The sequence below is a fragment of the Diplotaxodon limnothrissa genome, linkage group LG23, assembly GCF_057381915.1.
Source record: "Diplotaxodon limnothrissa isolate DT_005_m linkage group LG23, D_limnothrissa_male_GT1.1, whole genome shotgun sequence".
NCBI classification, from domain to species: Eukaryota; Metazoa; Chordata; class Actinopteri; order Cichliformes; family Cichlidae; genus Diplotaxodon; species Diplotaxodon limnothrissa.
Window position 1 is genome coordinate 3378432 of NC_140617.1, and position 16763 is coordinate 3395194.

Below are 16763 nucleotides of genomic sequence, written 5' to 3' on the forward strand. Positions count from 1 at the left end.
GTCTATTCAAAGAAAGATGACTCCCTCCGCAAGGAAAACACAAGCCTTGAGGCGAAGCGCTATCGCGATAGAATTTGTACATTTAACGGTATATTAGGAATGGCTATATATAAGATTAAAAAAAAATACGTTTTTGATTTTTTAAACCCAAGGTTTGTGTTGTATTTTGAAAAGTTTGTGGTCGTTTTGTCAGATATGTTGAGAAGTTGACACAGTAAAAGATCTTCGGCTCTCAATTATCTCTGCTACGTAGTTGATCTTCTGCAAGAGAGGACTTTTGACGTAGACGAGCCGACAACGGAGGGTAAACTTTCAGGAGAAAAGTACACAGGGTTGGCGATGTATCCACTGGGGGTGAAATCGTATGTATGATTCACTTCTATACTTTCTGTTCGACCTGTGGTGTATTCACAACAGCATGGGAATATTACGGAGCCCCGCAGAACACTTAGCATGACTACATACATTTTATTATTTTTAAAAAGCACTTTTGTCATAGAACACTGAAAGTGAATATGGCAAAAATATTTAGAAAAGCATCCATCAGCATTATCAGTAAGTGATTAAACAGTACAGTCAAGATGCAGGTCGTTTACACCCAACTTTCATAGCCAAATTGTATATATATGTTTTGTATAAATAGCATTATATTCTCAGTCTACTAACTTACTGCGAACTCATTTTACATTTTAACCAAATAACAGCTTAAATTTTCTGTGCTGCAGGTACCTTATGACGTTTTGTTGTATTAGGTTGTGTCAGTGGCTGCTAATGAGTGGTGTGTTATTCAGAGCAGGATTTGTTCCACTTGTATATGTAAATTCATGAGGTAAATCCGTTGACTCTTGAAATACAGAGAAAAAAAATGTGTGAATTAAATTGGAATTGGTATCATTTGTAGAATGAAAGTGGAAGTAAGAGTTTGAGGAAATAACATGAACACTTTAATTTTATACATGACACTCAAGTGTTTTGCCAGGGAAAATGGGGAACAGAAAATACCGAGAAAGGCTACTGCATCTGTCAACATGCATCGATTACATCTGGTTTATCAGTAACTTTTTATACTCTAGCAAACAACCACTGCAGTGGTCATGTAGCAGCTTTCTCAGAGCCTGACACAGGTAAGATCCATGCTTCTTTCTAACTTTAAGATTGCAAATGTGTCAGTCGCATGCCTGTATAATCTATTATCTTGTTACTATTGTTCTGAATGAATTGGGCTGTAGTTTGTTTACTGTAGTTGTTCTAGAGTTGGTGTTGGATAAATGCCATGGTCTCCAGGTTCTCCAGATTCTCTGAAGCGCTGTAGAAATCCCGTGAATTACAGACCTTTCTTCAGCTTTTTGGCATGACAGAGTGTTGGGTTAGACACAATATATTTCTAGAAACTTGTTTTGGGGAATAGGTTTTCCTTCTGTCTTCTGTGTCAGTATCCTTTTTACTACTGTACCTGTTTACGTGATTCGACTGAAAATCATCGTTTAACTCGCTTTATGTTTCTCACAGAGAATCCTGACTCCTGATGCGTACCTTCTGTTGCCTTTGTGTAAGACGGAGGAATGCAGTTGTGAGAGAGAAGCAGGAAAGAGGTTGAACGGGGGAAAGGGAAAAAGAGAGAGCAGCTAAAAGGATCTTGCTGAGATGGCTGATTGTTCTCTTGGGAGACGGTTGGGAGGGAGATGGGAAGGGAATTTAGGCAGATGGAATAGGGTGGATGTTTTTAGAGATGTAGTCCCTTAGGAGAGTGGCTGCATTGTTTTCTTTGTGAAGTCTTTGCCTATAACCAGGATCAATTATAAGCATACATCAAATCATACAAAATTCACTTTAACTAAATGGACAGGAAATTTTCTGATATTCATCAACATCCAAACTCAATACCCTAAATATTTTAACTTTATATCTCAATTTAGCTAGTTCTAGAGCTTTGTTCTTCTGTTGCTGTACATTTGTGTTATTTGTTTTTATGCGATTTACAGTAGTGTTGGTTACTTTTTGAACATGTGAATTTAAATTAAGGACATTATTTTGTGTTAGTTATCAAAATGCAGAGACAGTTGAAATACAGAAGGCATAGATAAAAAATAAACAGAAAATCCATAGATAAGAAAAATTCCAAATGATAATGAACTGACAATGGATGGGCAAGATGCTTCGGATGTTTCCAGCCTCTCGCCCAGTGTTAGCTGGGATCCCAGCTGGTTAAGTGGTTAAGTGGATGGATATATCGTTTTATTTCAGTCATATTTTTACCATCTTAAAAGCAATGCAGCCTTTTTTATAATCTTAATATCACTGTTTTTTTTATTGTCGGAGGTCAAATGCTGGCATAGAGTTCATTTGAGGAGTAGATTCCAAAATGTAATGATTACTGGCTCCAATTACTGCCTTGCTGAATGTACTTTATGTAGAATCACAGGTGCTCTGTAGTGTCAATGTGTACGTGTGTCTGGGAGCCGGGTGGTTCAGGCAGATGTGTTTTGGCTAATACAGTCTGAGAGCAGCTGGGCAGGGCTAATAGACCAATGACATCATCCAAAGAGAGAGAGAAGAGAGAGAACAAGACTGGGAGCACAGCTTGCCTAAGGCAGGGAGAGGGAGCGGGGCAGCTCAGTGAGGAGAGCAGCATGAGAGCGGGACAGTGTGTGTGTGTGAACGGGAGAGGACCAGACAGCATTCAGTTGACTTTGACAAGGATATAAGACCAACAAGATTTTCCTGCTAGTTTTCTCCTCCTCCTTCTTTGCACCTTTCCCCCTCCCCTTCCCCCCTTTCCCCTTTTTCTTCCATCCTGTGGCAGTTATCCCCACTCACAGGTCCTGCTTCAGGCGGCTACTCCGGGCATGCTCCTTAAGCCAAAGTATGACCGCTTTCGCAATGAGTCTGTGACCTCCTCCGACGACCTAATGCAGAGCTTAGCCATGAGCGGCAAAGTTGTGGCCACACCAGTGGTTCCCTCCTCCACGCCAAGCCTTCCTCTGCCTCCTTTGCCTCCCCTGGATCCCAGTGCCAGGTCCTCCTCTTCTGCTGGGGCTATGGCCTTGGCCGACTCTCCTTGCCTGGATGGGGAACAAGATGCCACGACAACCTTCTGCATGCTCATTCCTAAGATGCCTCAGTGGAAATTCTCCAACTCCCTGCTTAGCCGGAGTCCATCCAACTCCAGTTCCAGCTCCAATTCTAGCAAGGACTCGGGCAAGACAGCGGCAGCTACTTCCCAGGCCTCTGTCACGTCTTCTTCATCATCACACAGGCCTGGTGGTGGAGCCTCAGCCAGTGGCCCAGTGGCGAGCCTTGCAGCAGTGCTTAACTCCTGTGACCCGGTGTGTGTCACTCCTTGTTCCCTACAGGCCATTCGGGGGCAGCGAGCAGTAGCAGCGGCAAATTCTGCCAGTCCAGGGGGGCACGTATTTGGAGCCGCAGAGGTCATGGCGAGCCCCGGTGGCTCCAGCAACTTCAGATCGGGAATGACGCGCAGCACAAGGGTCGAAGGCATGTGGCTTGGGGGAGAGGACTTCAACCAGAAGGGCAGCTTCATCCACAAACCCTCTCAAGGCTGGCTGCACCCTGACAAGAAGATAGTAGGACAAGGAGCGTCCTACATTGTCAGGGTAAGCTAGCTGGCACTTTTTTATTTTCTTCAAAGAAATAAAAAACAACCAAAGGAAATATGCAGTAACTTTTTTCAGGTGCTCATCAATGAGTAAAGAGAACAAGATAATTGCAGAATATTAAATATATGACCCCACTTAAATATTCTCTGTCTGACTGCACAGAAGACAAAAGGACACCTCACTATCAGGCAGTTTGTTATGCAGCTCATGTGGGAAGACTGGGGAACACATAATTTAATCCAGATAGATGGCTGAGCGTTGCTCATTGGGAGACAGCATGCAGGCGTCAGGGTGGAGAGAGATAAACCATGAAATTATGTGTACAGACTGTAGAAAGGATTGTGGTTCAGCTGCACTGTTTACCAAAGGTAGAATTTATCATACTGTACTTAAACAATGAGAATCTGTATTTATAGAGCTTGTAACTTAGGTCTGATTGTAAGCTCCCACTGCAAGCTTGTGGGAGTGGTTGCTCTTTGTTTTGTTTCGGGATTGTTTACGTTCTTGTGTGCAATGAATTATTATGATTTTACCCATAAAATGTTATTTACAGCATCTCAGCATAGTCGATACCAAATGTTTATTTCATTATCATGAAAATATGCTCAATAAAGCTTTTTTATTATTCTGTAAATTTGTATCAAAATAAACTGATACATATAGAAATGAATGTGATCATTTCAAATGATATAGATAAATCTGAGTTTCAAAGAAATCTTGTTCTCAATCCGAGCTCGCTGTGTTTACAAAGGGCTACCAGCCTGAGCAGAATGCTCGATGTCCCCTCAGCAATCCCCCATAACTGTTCACCTCTGCCCCTGTGCTCTCCTCCTCCTCAAACTAATGACATGACTCTTGATTAGCCCAGACTGGGGCCCAAGCACGCTTTCTAATAACATTATACAGGCACCATTCATTCCCATATTCAATTACATTTAATCACAGTCATTTGCATCATATGATGTGGAAGAGGATAGTTGGATCTGTATGGGAGCAGTCCAAATGTCGATTACATATGAGCTCTCACAGCCAGGAAGGGCTTTCTGAAATGGATAACAAGTGCTCTTTTCATATCTGACTCATAATCATATTAATGATGGGACCAGGCTTTTAACAGCTTGTTGTTGTCATCAGAAAATGCCCTCTGACTATTGCAGATGACCTGAAAGAGCCAGTGTTTGAACGTGTTTCACGCCTCTTAACGTAGTACTTCAGGAGACATGTATGTGCAGCATGCATTTCAATGGGAAATCTATGCAGGGAGGCGTAGTCTCTGCATGTATTAGTGTCAGAGTGATGGTTGATTTCTGCTGCACCTTGCCATTTTTAAGCAGCACGGCCACTATGCTGAGCGACTCTCATTCTCTCACTCACATATTCATACATATCCACTCCTCTGCTGGGAAAGACACAAATCAGATTTTTAGCAATGCTCTTACTCGCTCTCTCTCCCTCTCTCTCGCTGCATAGCCACGTCGAGATCTGTGTCTGGCCTGCATCTGCCGCCTCTGCTAGTCAGGATTTTGCACCGACCATCAAAACACCGCTTCTGCTAAATCATTTGCAGAGAGAGAGACAAACTGTTTCTATTTTGTGTTTTTCACTTATTTCACTATCAAAGCGAAGCATAAATATTTGCAATGTGATTGCCTGTTGCTAATTGATGCAGTTTCTAGAAGGGTCCGTAGACTTGAGTTGTTGTAATTTTACTGTCATATATTTTTGAATATGCTCTGCGTAGTGTGCAGTTAACCAGGAATAGAGAGTAACTAATCACATACTTTTATCTGATCATCCTTTACTACATGGCTGTTGTTTTGTTGTAAAATCTGATCACATTGGCTAATAAACTTCTTTTGGAAATCTTTTACAGTGACAAACGATATAATTTGGCAATTATTTATGTCAAAGGCAGCCGCTACAGCAAAACACGGCTAAAGAGGACATGCTAATGTTATTAAATTTCTAAGGAATGTGTCTTGGAAAGTCTACGTCCCTGTAGTCATAGCAATAGTGTGCAAGAGACTTGGCCAAAAGGACAAGAGTGCAGATAGGGTGATAGAAGTAGGGATGTTGCATCAGTAGATTGAGTTTGTGACAATGGAAGCATTGGCAGAGAGAGGGAAAGAAAAAAGAGAGGGACAATTTCTCTGATGGAAGACGTCCCTCATGTCCAAATCTTGTTAGTGAGCTCGTTATGTTCTCTGGCTCAGAGGTCCCACTCTGTTTCTCTCTCCGTCTCTCCAAATAAGTTTCACAAAGAGCTGTGCTTTACATCCCCAATGCAATGTGCTGCATTTAAGATGAGTGTCACATGTTTTTAAGGAGGCTGCGATTCAATCAGTGTAGCAAAAAACACAGGAAAAAATGTTAATTATTAATATTCAATGTTGCATCTGTTGTTTTTACGTATTCATGGGTTTATTTACCTATGCAGCAGGAATGTGGTAGATGGTAGAAGCTTTTTTAAATGAGTTATTATCTCCGAGTTGGTTTTTAGAGACTGATTATGGCAGGCAAACAAATGCCAAGCAATTCGTTCACCACTTCATCTTTTCATGATAACCACACAGATATGCAAATAAGATGTAGAGGGCGTACTCACATGCTGATTGTTTACGCAAACACACTCACATCCCCCAGAGGGCTGAGAAGCTGCAGTTTATCCATGATTTGGAGCTCTGAGTGCTGCTAATCTAGTCACAGTGCCATTAGCACCCCAACCTGACAGGCATTAGGAAGCTGCTCAGCTGGGACCTTCCCACTGGAGGACACTACATTAATGGGCTATATGGGGATTTGATTTAGATTACTGTTGAAAGTAATCACATGTACCAACAGAGTATAGTCTATTGTGAACGTAACATCTCTTTCTGGAAGTGTTGTGGTGTAGTTAAAAATACAAACTTAATTTAAATGCAGCGCATGTTTATAGTTCTGTATTTTTGAATAGTTTCATTCAATTATCTTTTCAGATCATAAAACATATTTGAACATATCATGAGTTTATTTTTAAATTAAAAATAAGGTATTTAACTTAGATTTTAATGATTTTTCTCCCTTTGGTTTTTTCTTTACAGTACATGGGATGCATTGAGGTGCTGAAATCAATGCGATCCCTGGACTTCACCACACGCACTCAAGTGACAAGGTAAGCTGGTAACCGTCATATCTGACAGTGTAGATGTGTAGTATTAATTGAAGTGTGAAGAGTTTTTTTTAAATATATATATATATATACTATATATAAATACTTTTGCTTTAGCATGGCCAATAGATTTACACTTGTCACATTAGTCTTTTTTGATCAAGAGCCACAACTTTGAATTTCAAGTTTACGTTGCAGTGGAGCTGTCCAATAACTCATGCACTTGCAAGAACTACATGCATGAAGACAGCAGTTATAGTGTGGGACTGTTAAGAGATAAACAGAGCTGCTGTATTTGTGTTCACTGGCATCAAAGGCCAGAAGGTTACACATTAAACTATGCCTCAGGGCCTTACTATGTCTGTGTCTTGGTGTTTTTATGCCCTACACGTCATGTTATTGTTATAAAAACAGGGTTTTTTGCAGTCCTCAACCTCATGGGAGAAGTCCTTTTCCCCACTCCCTCCCTGTCTGCCTCGCTCTCTGTCTCTCACCCTCTCCTCTCTCCTGCACAATCGATCGGCAGTAATCTGAGCCCACCGTGCATCCGAGGCTTAAGTGCAGGGGGGAGGAGGTAGCAGAGATGGAGTGATGGAGAGGGAGATCTATTATTGATGATGTTCGTTAATGACTGTAGAAAGCTGCAGTGGTCCCCATGAACGCACCCTGCTGGATAATGTCTGCGGCTGTAACTTCTTGAGGGGGGAGGAGGAGGAGGAGGAGGAAGATGTCCAAAACAAAGCAGCAAAACAAAATGTTTGCACTGGGAGTAGCCATAGAGAGTAAGATGGCTATGTCTGGTCTTGTTTTTATGTGACTGACTGAGTCATGATTATTTCCAGCAATGATGAATGTTTTTTGTTTGCATTCCTGTCGTGGTTGATTTTAAAGTCCCATTTAAGTGTGTTTACCCCTCGGTCAAGGTCAGAGGGGCCCTTTTCACCTAGTAGCTCACATAAGGCATTTTTTAAAAATTCAAAATAGGTTCAAGTCCTCCATGATGCTAACAACACAAGGCTTTTGTTCCTGGGTCTTTCCTTACTTTGTTTGCCAAAGTCGTGATATGTGTGTATGTGAATTGCTGGATATCATTTAAAGGCAGCACAGTAAGGGCTTACATATCCATTCAGAACAGGCCATTCTTCAGCTTCCTGACTTATACACAACTTGATTTAGTCCTGGAAGACCACAACGAAACAGTCAGTAGCTTCCAGTATTTCAAAAATGTAATTCAGCTCCAGGATTTAAAGAAGGTGCTTTCTCTTAACAGTCCTCTCTGTGTTTTTTGCCGTTTAACTGCAAAATGAGTGAAACGAGGTGCAGCATTTTATTGTAGTCGAAAACAACAGCTCATCTCTCCCCCCCTCCTCTGTCTCCTCCTCCTCCTCCCTCTGCTCTCTCATCAGCATGAGTCATTCGAACATTGTGGTGTTTTTCAAAAATCCCTGAGAAGACTTTTACTCGAGATGGGGCCCGGGACGCTGCTTTTTAAATATTTACGAGCCACTTGATAGGGGCAGCTAGGTTCTTGATTGTTCCCACTGTCCCCTGGCAGAGAGCGTGTGAGCTCCCGCCTCAAATCCACTTTATGGCTCAGCCGTGCCATCATGCTCACACAGGGACAGACCCTTTAAATGCCCATTAGGCAGTCATTCCCAGGAGTTATATCAGTTTTATCGCCAACTTGTAACAAATGTGCAGGGAGAATTGCACTGCAGAAAATAAATGCTAATGCTAATGCCCTAAAGAGGTCTTATACACTATTTACTTTTTATTTTCTTCATCTGATGCTGTTTATTCTCCCATACTTCGGGAATTTAAATTCCCAAATTATTCATCAACAGATGAATGCTGTTATTGTTTTCTTTCTCGGGTTAACATTTCCAACATTAATGGATAAGAATGTTGTGACTTTCTTATCTATTTTCGTGACCTTTGAACTACGATTTGCCTACGACCTATGGGCTTGTTTGGAGGAAGGGAAAACGTCTGTTCATGTTTAACCTAACGTTTTCCATTGCTGTGGGGCGGCGTTTTGTGTTGTGACTCAGTTTTCTGTATTTTTGCACAGACAACACAAGTCCATATGATTTATACGTTATATAATATTATTATTATTACAAATGGCTGATAATCAGTGACCAGTATATTCGTCTTTAGTCTGATCTGAAATCTTTCTTCATGTTTCTCTTTAGGGAAGCCATCAACAGACTGTGCGAAGCTGTGCCAGGTGGAAAGGGGGCTTGGAGGAAGAAGGTTAACAGTAATTTATAATTCTAACATACATGCAGTACTTTTGACAAGCAGTCAATAGTAATTTTATATACACACAAGATGTATTAAAATAACAACAAAGGGTAGAAAGGACTGCTGCTGCTCCATGCGGCTGTTTTTCTGGTAACTAATATACAGTATGACATTTTTATCTGTATCTACAACTGAAGCTATATAACTGTAATTTTCATCGTATCCTTTATTTTGTAGGTTCCAAACAAAGCTCTGCAGTCAGTCATGGGGAAGAGTAACCTACGATTTGCAGGCATGAGCATCGCAGTCAATATTTCCATCGATGGTATTAATCTGCTCATTCCTACCACACGACAGGTTAGCTGATACTTAATTAAGGTGGCGAATGTACTTGCATGACCACAATGTGATTAAGACCTTTATAATGTGCCAGCTATTATTTTTGCATTTTTCTTTATTCCTATAGCTTAGCTTTACATTGACGTTAGCATATTTTCTCTTAACTGTTAATCACTGGGTAAAATATGTGCGAAATCACTGATGAGATAAAAAAAAATTCTTTGTTGGAAGTTTGTAGTGAACAATTTTACACTCCTATGTGAATATTATAAATAAATACCACTTTTGTGAGGTACAGAGTCAAACCTTTAACCTTTAATTGGGACTTTGCCCAGTTGTCCATTATGTGTAGATACAACAGGTTCATCGCTGGATTTAGGTGCCTTTTTTATGCTTGAATGAGTAATAGGCCAGAGTTAGGTGGCTAAACAAACAAACAAAAACATGAAAACAGTTAAAAAGCAGCCAATGTCCAAAGAAAAACTTTGAAAGATTTTCAGAAAACCTGGAGGGCTGTTGCTCAAGACCACTTTATAAGAATTCAAAGAAATTTTAGCTCCTTGGAAGCAAAATATGAAGAAATGAGGGGTGGGTCAAAACTTTTACACAGTACTGTACATTCATTGACAAAATAACGAATGGCTTCCTTTCTCTTTCAGGTGATAGCTCATCATCCCTTGCAGTCCATCTCATTTGCCTCTGGGGGAGACACAGTGAGTGCAGCATTTAACATTTACTCTCCATTAAATTGTTGGAATGAACATTTTGCCTATGCAAACATGTATGACTTGAATTAATCGTTAACAGTCTCGAGCTTCAAAAATTACTGATGGTTTTGATTTATCGAGCTGATTTTCCCCCAAACTGATATGTTGCAGGACACACCTGATTATGTTGCATATGTGTCCAAAGACCCAGTGAATCAGAGAGGTATGTTCTAAAAAGGTTCCCTTTCTCCTTCCATACATTTTGCCACTAGACAAACACGTTTATTTTGTAAGGCAAAATAAGTTGCATTAGAAAATAATGTCTGTTGTCTTTTTTACTGTGGATTATAACATTACTATTGCGATATCTATAGACATTTTTTCTTAAAAATGCTTTGATTCCACCTCTAACTGTATTATGTGGTCTGTCTGTGGCTTAATTACAATTATTATGGGTTTAGGGTGGGTGAGACTGTAACAATAACAGTACAAAATCATTTAAAAAAATATTTTATTAACAATATTGATGATTTGATTTTATCATTTGCATTGTAAACATTAGTATTTCATTTTTAAACATCACAATTATTTAAAAAAAACTAAAGTATATAAAATGTGGTAATATGCCGGTGTCGTAAACCAGTATTGTTATAAAATATCAGCCTATTGCACCACAAAATATACTTTGTTGGAAATTAAATAGCTAATAAACATTGTGTTTGCTGATGTCTTAAAAAATATTAATATTTTAAAAATCCACATATGTAGAAGCCAATAAACTATTGGCTCATTGCTGTACCGGGAGTTTGAATAGCTCGTGGCAACTTTTTAACTCCTCACTCTCTCTCTCTCTTTTTCTTTCAGCATGTCATATCCTGGAGTGCTCAGATGGTTTAGCCCAAAGTGTCATCAGTACCCTCGGCCAAGCCTTCGAGCTGCAGTTCAAACAGTATCTGCACAGTCCACCAAAAACCATGACATCTGTGGAGAGGTAACAGAAAGTCCTGCCACTTCTCACGTACTTAACTGGATAAAAAAAGATGTTAAGAGTTGTTGTTACTCTCCTTAAAATCAGTGACATCGGTGAAGCGGTGGGATAGTGACTCATAAATTATCCCAACGTGTCAAATAGAAAAATCTAGTATGTTGACTTCATGTAACAAAAGCACCAAAAAACACTTCAGTTTAAGACTCCCAGGACTGTATACATCCCAAGCATTCTTACCAGCAGCTGTCAGACTCTATAATGCAGCTTAACACTCTTTTGGTCATCTTACTCACCAGCTTGTTTGTTTACTGCACATTTTATACATATCTCTGTACAATTTTTACATTTTTCTATACATATTCTGTACATTGTTACCTGTATATACCTGTATATACGAACCTCGGTTGCTTGTGTCTTCCTTTTATATTTTACTTTCACTTGCTGTAAGAGCTCTGTAACACCGAAATTTCTCATCCGTGGGATAATAAAGGTTTATTCTATTCTAAGCATCCAGCAGAAAGAGCTTAGCCACCACCAACCTGATCTAGTTTAGAGTTCTCAGATTTCTTTCTTATTTATTACAAGGAGATGTGATACTTTGTTCTTGTATTTCTTCAAAATCAGTCTTACAGTGTTGTAAATACATAGATTTTCTCACACATGAGATGCTACCGCAGCGATGCCACTGCAGTCACCAGAATAAGTCCAGACAAGCAGTTTGTTTCTTCCTGGTTTCAAATAAACATCTTCTCAATTTCGGATGTGGAGATGTTACTTGATCAGAACAAATCAATTTAACAACGCTGATTTCCTCCTCAAATTAATGCTGTAGCGTTAACATCATTATAGAAATGAATACATAATCATATTTGGAAGTCGTGGTTAAAATACAGTTTTTTGCTGTCTTTATTTGGACATGTAGTTCTGTTGTCAGACTTACACTCACAGTATATTTCTCCTTAGGTCTGCCAGGACAGAAGAACCAATTTGGAGGGATGATGAGGACTTCTCTGAGCCGGATTACTATAACCGTATTCCAGGGAAGGAGCCTCCTGTTGGAGGTGTGGTAGACTCCAGACTCAGGCCCAGTGGAACCCTCATTGGTCACATGCACACTCAACCACAGAGCAAGACAGCAGCTCAGGTGAGTGTCCTGACATGGCTATAGAAATACTGTTAAATCAGGCTCTGCATGTTGTAGCTCTACTGTAGCTGAATCCAGTTTTGAGGTAATTGCATATTGTGTATTTATATTTTTCTATTTGTACGGTGTATTTCTGCTTCTCCAAATTTCATCGAGAAGACCTCCGGTGCATTTTTGTGTAAAACTGTAAAACCTGCATGCTTGCACTACAGACTAAACTAAAACATCTGGTCATTATCATGAAGTATTGGATTAATGTTTCGAACAGAACTCTCTGACATCTCCCTCGTGAACTGGTGACTGATGTGTTTTCATGCTCCTGCCTCATATTGTTACATGGAATTAAAGCATAGGATCATGAAAATATACTCCATAACTGTGCCTGCAGCATAATTGCCTAAGACAAATACGATTACACGAAGAGCCTTGGGTTCTCTGTAGCCTATCAGGTGAAAGGACCCATTGCCCCCTTTGTTGCAACTTGTTCACAACAGGGTGACATGCTGCAGCTAATGTTTCAAATAGAGTGCTTCGAAACTACATTATGCAGGGACACGAGATGAGAGTTCTTGGTTATACAGATCCAGATGTATTTAGGTTGTGTTCTTGTGGTGTGATTATGTGTTAGCAGATGAGCTCACCAGCCAGGAGAGATCAAGCATCTCACCAGCCTGGTCAGCTGTGTTATGAGCTTCACTGGGACACGGAGACAACCTGCAGCTCAGGTGAGACATCCTGTGGCAGGGAGCAGCTGTAACAGCTAAAACATTGTGACCTTTTAGATTAGTTTTTATAATACAGTTGTTATATAGAGGTGATGTACTTAACTGGGGGGATTTCAAACAGGTTTTTAAATGAAGGATTTTTTTTTTTTTAAATATATGAGTTGCAACGTTTTCTAGTCACATACTAAACAATGAGGATTGTCAGATTTGTTTTGTGTATATATTTATGTTAAATTGTCTCTGAAGGAGGTTAGTTGTTTTTTTTCCATCCTTATTGTATTACAAAGCTAATCATCACAGTTCTCATTGCCTGAGGGAGCTCAGCGTTTGCCCTCTTAATTAACAGAAATAGGATCTTGGCATTTTTAATAAGGCCCCCTTCATACTTCATATTGTTTATCATCTTTAACTAGACTGATGCTAGGAGGATGATCAAGATAGGTACGACAATTAACTTTTTCCTTTCAAAAATATAGAAAATAATAGTTAGACTTTTAGTAGTTGGAAATTTTAAGTGACATTTTGTGATTTTTTTTTCTTTTATATAATCAGTTGTTTCCGTTAGCAGCAAACAGTGCTGTAGCACGGGGCAGAAACTAGTGAATGAAACGCATTTTGTGCGCACCTTTCTGTCTTAGGTCTGACATCAGATGGTTATTTGTGTGCTGACGGTCAGCCTCCAGGCAGCAGAGACTATGAGGAGCATCAATATGTTAACACCCAGAGTCTGGAAAACCTGGATTCACTCACTCAGGGTCCTGATGGGCACAGAGGCACCAGGGCACCAGAGAGTCCCAAAAAGGATCTCTTTGACATGAGTAAGTCCCTGCCTATGACATCTTCGGACATATATATAACAGAACGACAGCCAGACTTTCTCTCAAATGTTTGATTCCCACCAGATTCCCTTTTTGACACCGTCCTTTTACGATTATCCACGGATCTTTTACTAGTTAGGCAGACCACTACACTATGAGGAAACAACAAAACCTTGTGAAACATCTCAAGCGCCTTTGTCGTCTCTGTAGGGCCCTTTGAGGATGCCCTGAAACTCCATGAGGCCTGTGGTGTTGGGTCCACTATATCTGGAGGCTCTGGTGCTGAGGGAGGAGTGGGAGGTGGTCGGGTGTTGGAGGATCAGTGGCCCAGCCCTCCACGACGCAGAGCCCCCGTTGCTCCAAATGAGGAGCAGCTTCGCCGTGAGCCCTGGTACCACAGCCGGATGAGCCGGCGAGACGCAGAAAAACTCCTGAGCCGGGACGGAGATTTTCTGGTAAGGGAGAGCACTACCAATCCTGGCCAGTATGTGCTAAGCGGCCTGCACCGTGGCCTCCCTAAACACTTACTGCTAGTGGACCCTGAAGGAGTGGTGAGTCTCTTAAGAAGTAGTTTCAATAAATCACACTGCTTATTTGTTTTGTTATGAAGTTACACTGGTGTACTCCTTTTGTTTTGCTTTTCCCTTCAAAAAAAAGGTCCGGACCAAAGACATGTTATTTGAGAGCATAACCCACCTCGTCTCGTTTCACCTGAAGAATGAGCTGCCTATTGTAGCAGCAGAGAGTGAGCTTCATCTCAAACGGGGTGTGAGGAGGAAGCAGTGAATTACCTGGACCTGTGTGGGACTGTAAGATAGCAGTATACACTATGGACTTTTCAAACCAGATACATGAATAATTTAAGGGATTATAATGCAGACGTAAAGCAAGGAGTGCATGCTAACATTATCATTTTAAAAAGCATTGCTATTTCTTTACATTGTTGAGGTGTTCAATTTGTCTTTAACTGCAAAGGGAAGGTTCACATTTTAGCATGTAGATTATTTAGATTCACACACTTGGTTACAATAGATCTAAGTAGAAATAATGTAGTATTTCTTTCTCTCTCGTTCTACAGTGCTAAATTCCTATGTGCCCATACAAATCACATAAAAACTGAATCTAGGACTCATTATGGGATGATTTTTCAACGGGAAGAAAGAATATCAGCAATACTTTCTTTCCATGGACAATCCTTCTAAGGAGTCTGCAGTATCTGATATATCCCTGTACTTCTGCTTGTTGACTACCAGGATAAACCAAATATCCCTCATCTGTCATAAACTCCTCAGCATGCAGTTATTAAGCTAACAAACCAACCAGGATCCACAGTCTGTGCTGTGCCCGAGCTGGATAATCACCAACCGAGGTCAAAAATTAAACTGACAACCTGTCTGGAGAGGAGCCAACCTCAGGAAATCACAAAAGGATTTAATGCACAGTGAAGAAAAGCCTGTAATTGTGAAGTTCTTCCTTTAAACCACAACTTGCATGACTAGTAAGTCACAGGTTATTCAAATCAACCAGTTGTGGGAATCACCAGAACAAACTGTCACTAATTTTCTGGTGCACCAAAAAATTCAAAACAAGATGTCCAGTTCGTCCAGTAGTTCATCTCGGTACAAATGCAGGAAATGAAAATTCTGCAACTGTTTAGAATGTAAAGACTGTTAAATGCTCATGTTCAAGGTCTGCAGTATCTGAATTTATAACAGCCACAAAGCCTTTATTGTTTCTCTGAGCTATTTTAAGCCTCACATGCATCAAAAAAAAGCATAATCATGATACACCGATTAGCCCCAACATTAAAACCACTGACAGGTGAAGCGCACATCACTGATTTACCTGGGAAACATTGGGTCCTGGCATTCAAGTGGAAGCTATCTCGAGACATCAACCACATAAACAAGTTCCAAGTAACAGCAACCTCAAGTGCTTTCCTCAGGAACAGTTGCAGAACATGACAAACAGTGCAAGCTGTTGAAACAGCCCGCCTCCCTGCAGGTTCTGTTTTCGGCCACAAGATGGGCCAGAACAAGCCAATCCACTGCACCGACTCCATGCAAAGAGCCAGACAACACGGCGCACCCCAAAACATCACCTGTCGCTGCACCGATCGGTCAGAGCCGTTTAGGTGGAACAAGCGGGATCTACACAATGGATGCTTTTAATGTGGCTTTAGTGTATTTATCAGTGCAGTGGAGATCGATACATTGTCCTGACTGAGAAGTTTGATCACATTTGCTATTAAATCTGCTATTTGTGCTGTTTGTAAGGGCTGTTCATTATTTTAGGAAGTCATGTGTGGTAAAAACTCCTCCGCATTAATGCTCAGTATAGCCATGCCCGTTCTCCCCAGCCTCCCCCACTTCAGTGCCTTAATAACTACACTGACAGGCGTTTGTGTCAGCGTGTATATAATGTGCATTTATGCTCTTGTTGCAAAAGAACAGTTTTCTTGCCACGCCAATGAGTAAATGAACAAACTTCAGGATGATTCAAAGTTGTGTACATGTAAACAGTAATGGAAGCTGCTCTTGTTTTGGGGTGAATGAGTAATACTGTCTATGATGGTCTTAAATGTTATCGTCTTATATGTGTGTCCCTCAGAGTTTTTAAGTCAGAGGTCAGTCATAGACATGTTAAAGAAGGAGCTTAATTTTTCCCAGCTCAGGGAAGTGCATCACTTTATTGTCCTTATTCCCTGTCTGTACATTTTACTGACTTGCTGGTTTTTTTTTTTTGCTCCACAGCGTTTCATTCCCAGTTTTGACACTGTAATACTTTAAAATTATTTTGTCTGCTTTCTGCCCTTTTCCCCCTCTCTGTTCTTGGCTACTTAAGTTTAATCAGGCCCTCCTTTGTTCTTAGCCTCATAAATGCACATAAAGATGAGGTAAACTTCAACAGTTTTTTTGCGAGATCCAGATCATTGTCATTCTTTTGTATCTCCCCTCAGGAATTTCCTGGACCTTTTCTTCTATGATTAACTGACTGACCTTTTGTTAATAAAATGTATTAAAAAAAGGT

The 16763-nt window shown here is 40.5% G+C and overlaps 1 protein-coding gene across 3 annotated transcripts; it reads left to right on the plus strand.

The window, feature by feature from the left end:
* Nucleotides 1-293: 293 nt before the first annotated feature.
* Nucleotides 294-16722, plus strand: shc2 (SHC (Src homology 2 domain containing) transforming protein 2). 3 transcript variants are annotated; one of them, XM_085347758.1, is made up of 15 exons: nt 294-362; nt 1074-1124; nt 2804-3614; nt 6698-6768; nt 8961-9021; nt 9250-9369; nt 10011-10064; nt 10230-10281; nt 10923-11049; nt 12010-12190; nt 12819-12915; nt 13554-13733; nt 13944-14284; nt 14391-14542; nt 14812-16722. In XM_085347758.1, the coding sequence occupies exons 3-14, from the start codon at nt 2847-2849 to the stop codon at nt 14517-14519; spliced, it is 2181 nt and encodes a 726-aa protein (XP_085203884.1). In that variant the 5' UTR covers nt 294-362; nt 1074-1124; nt 2804-2846; the 3' UTR covers nt 14520-14542; nt 14812-16722. The 3 variants fall into 3 exon arrangements, with proteins under 3 accessions (XP_085203884.1, XP_085203886.1, XP_085203885.1); XM_085347760.1 differs by having other exon boundaries at nt 3354-3614; XM_085347759.1 differs by having other exon boundaries at nt 294-1124; nt 12822-12915.
* Nucleotides 16723-16763: the final 41 nt, after the last annotated feature.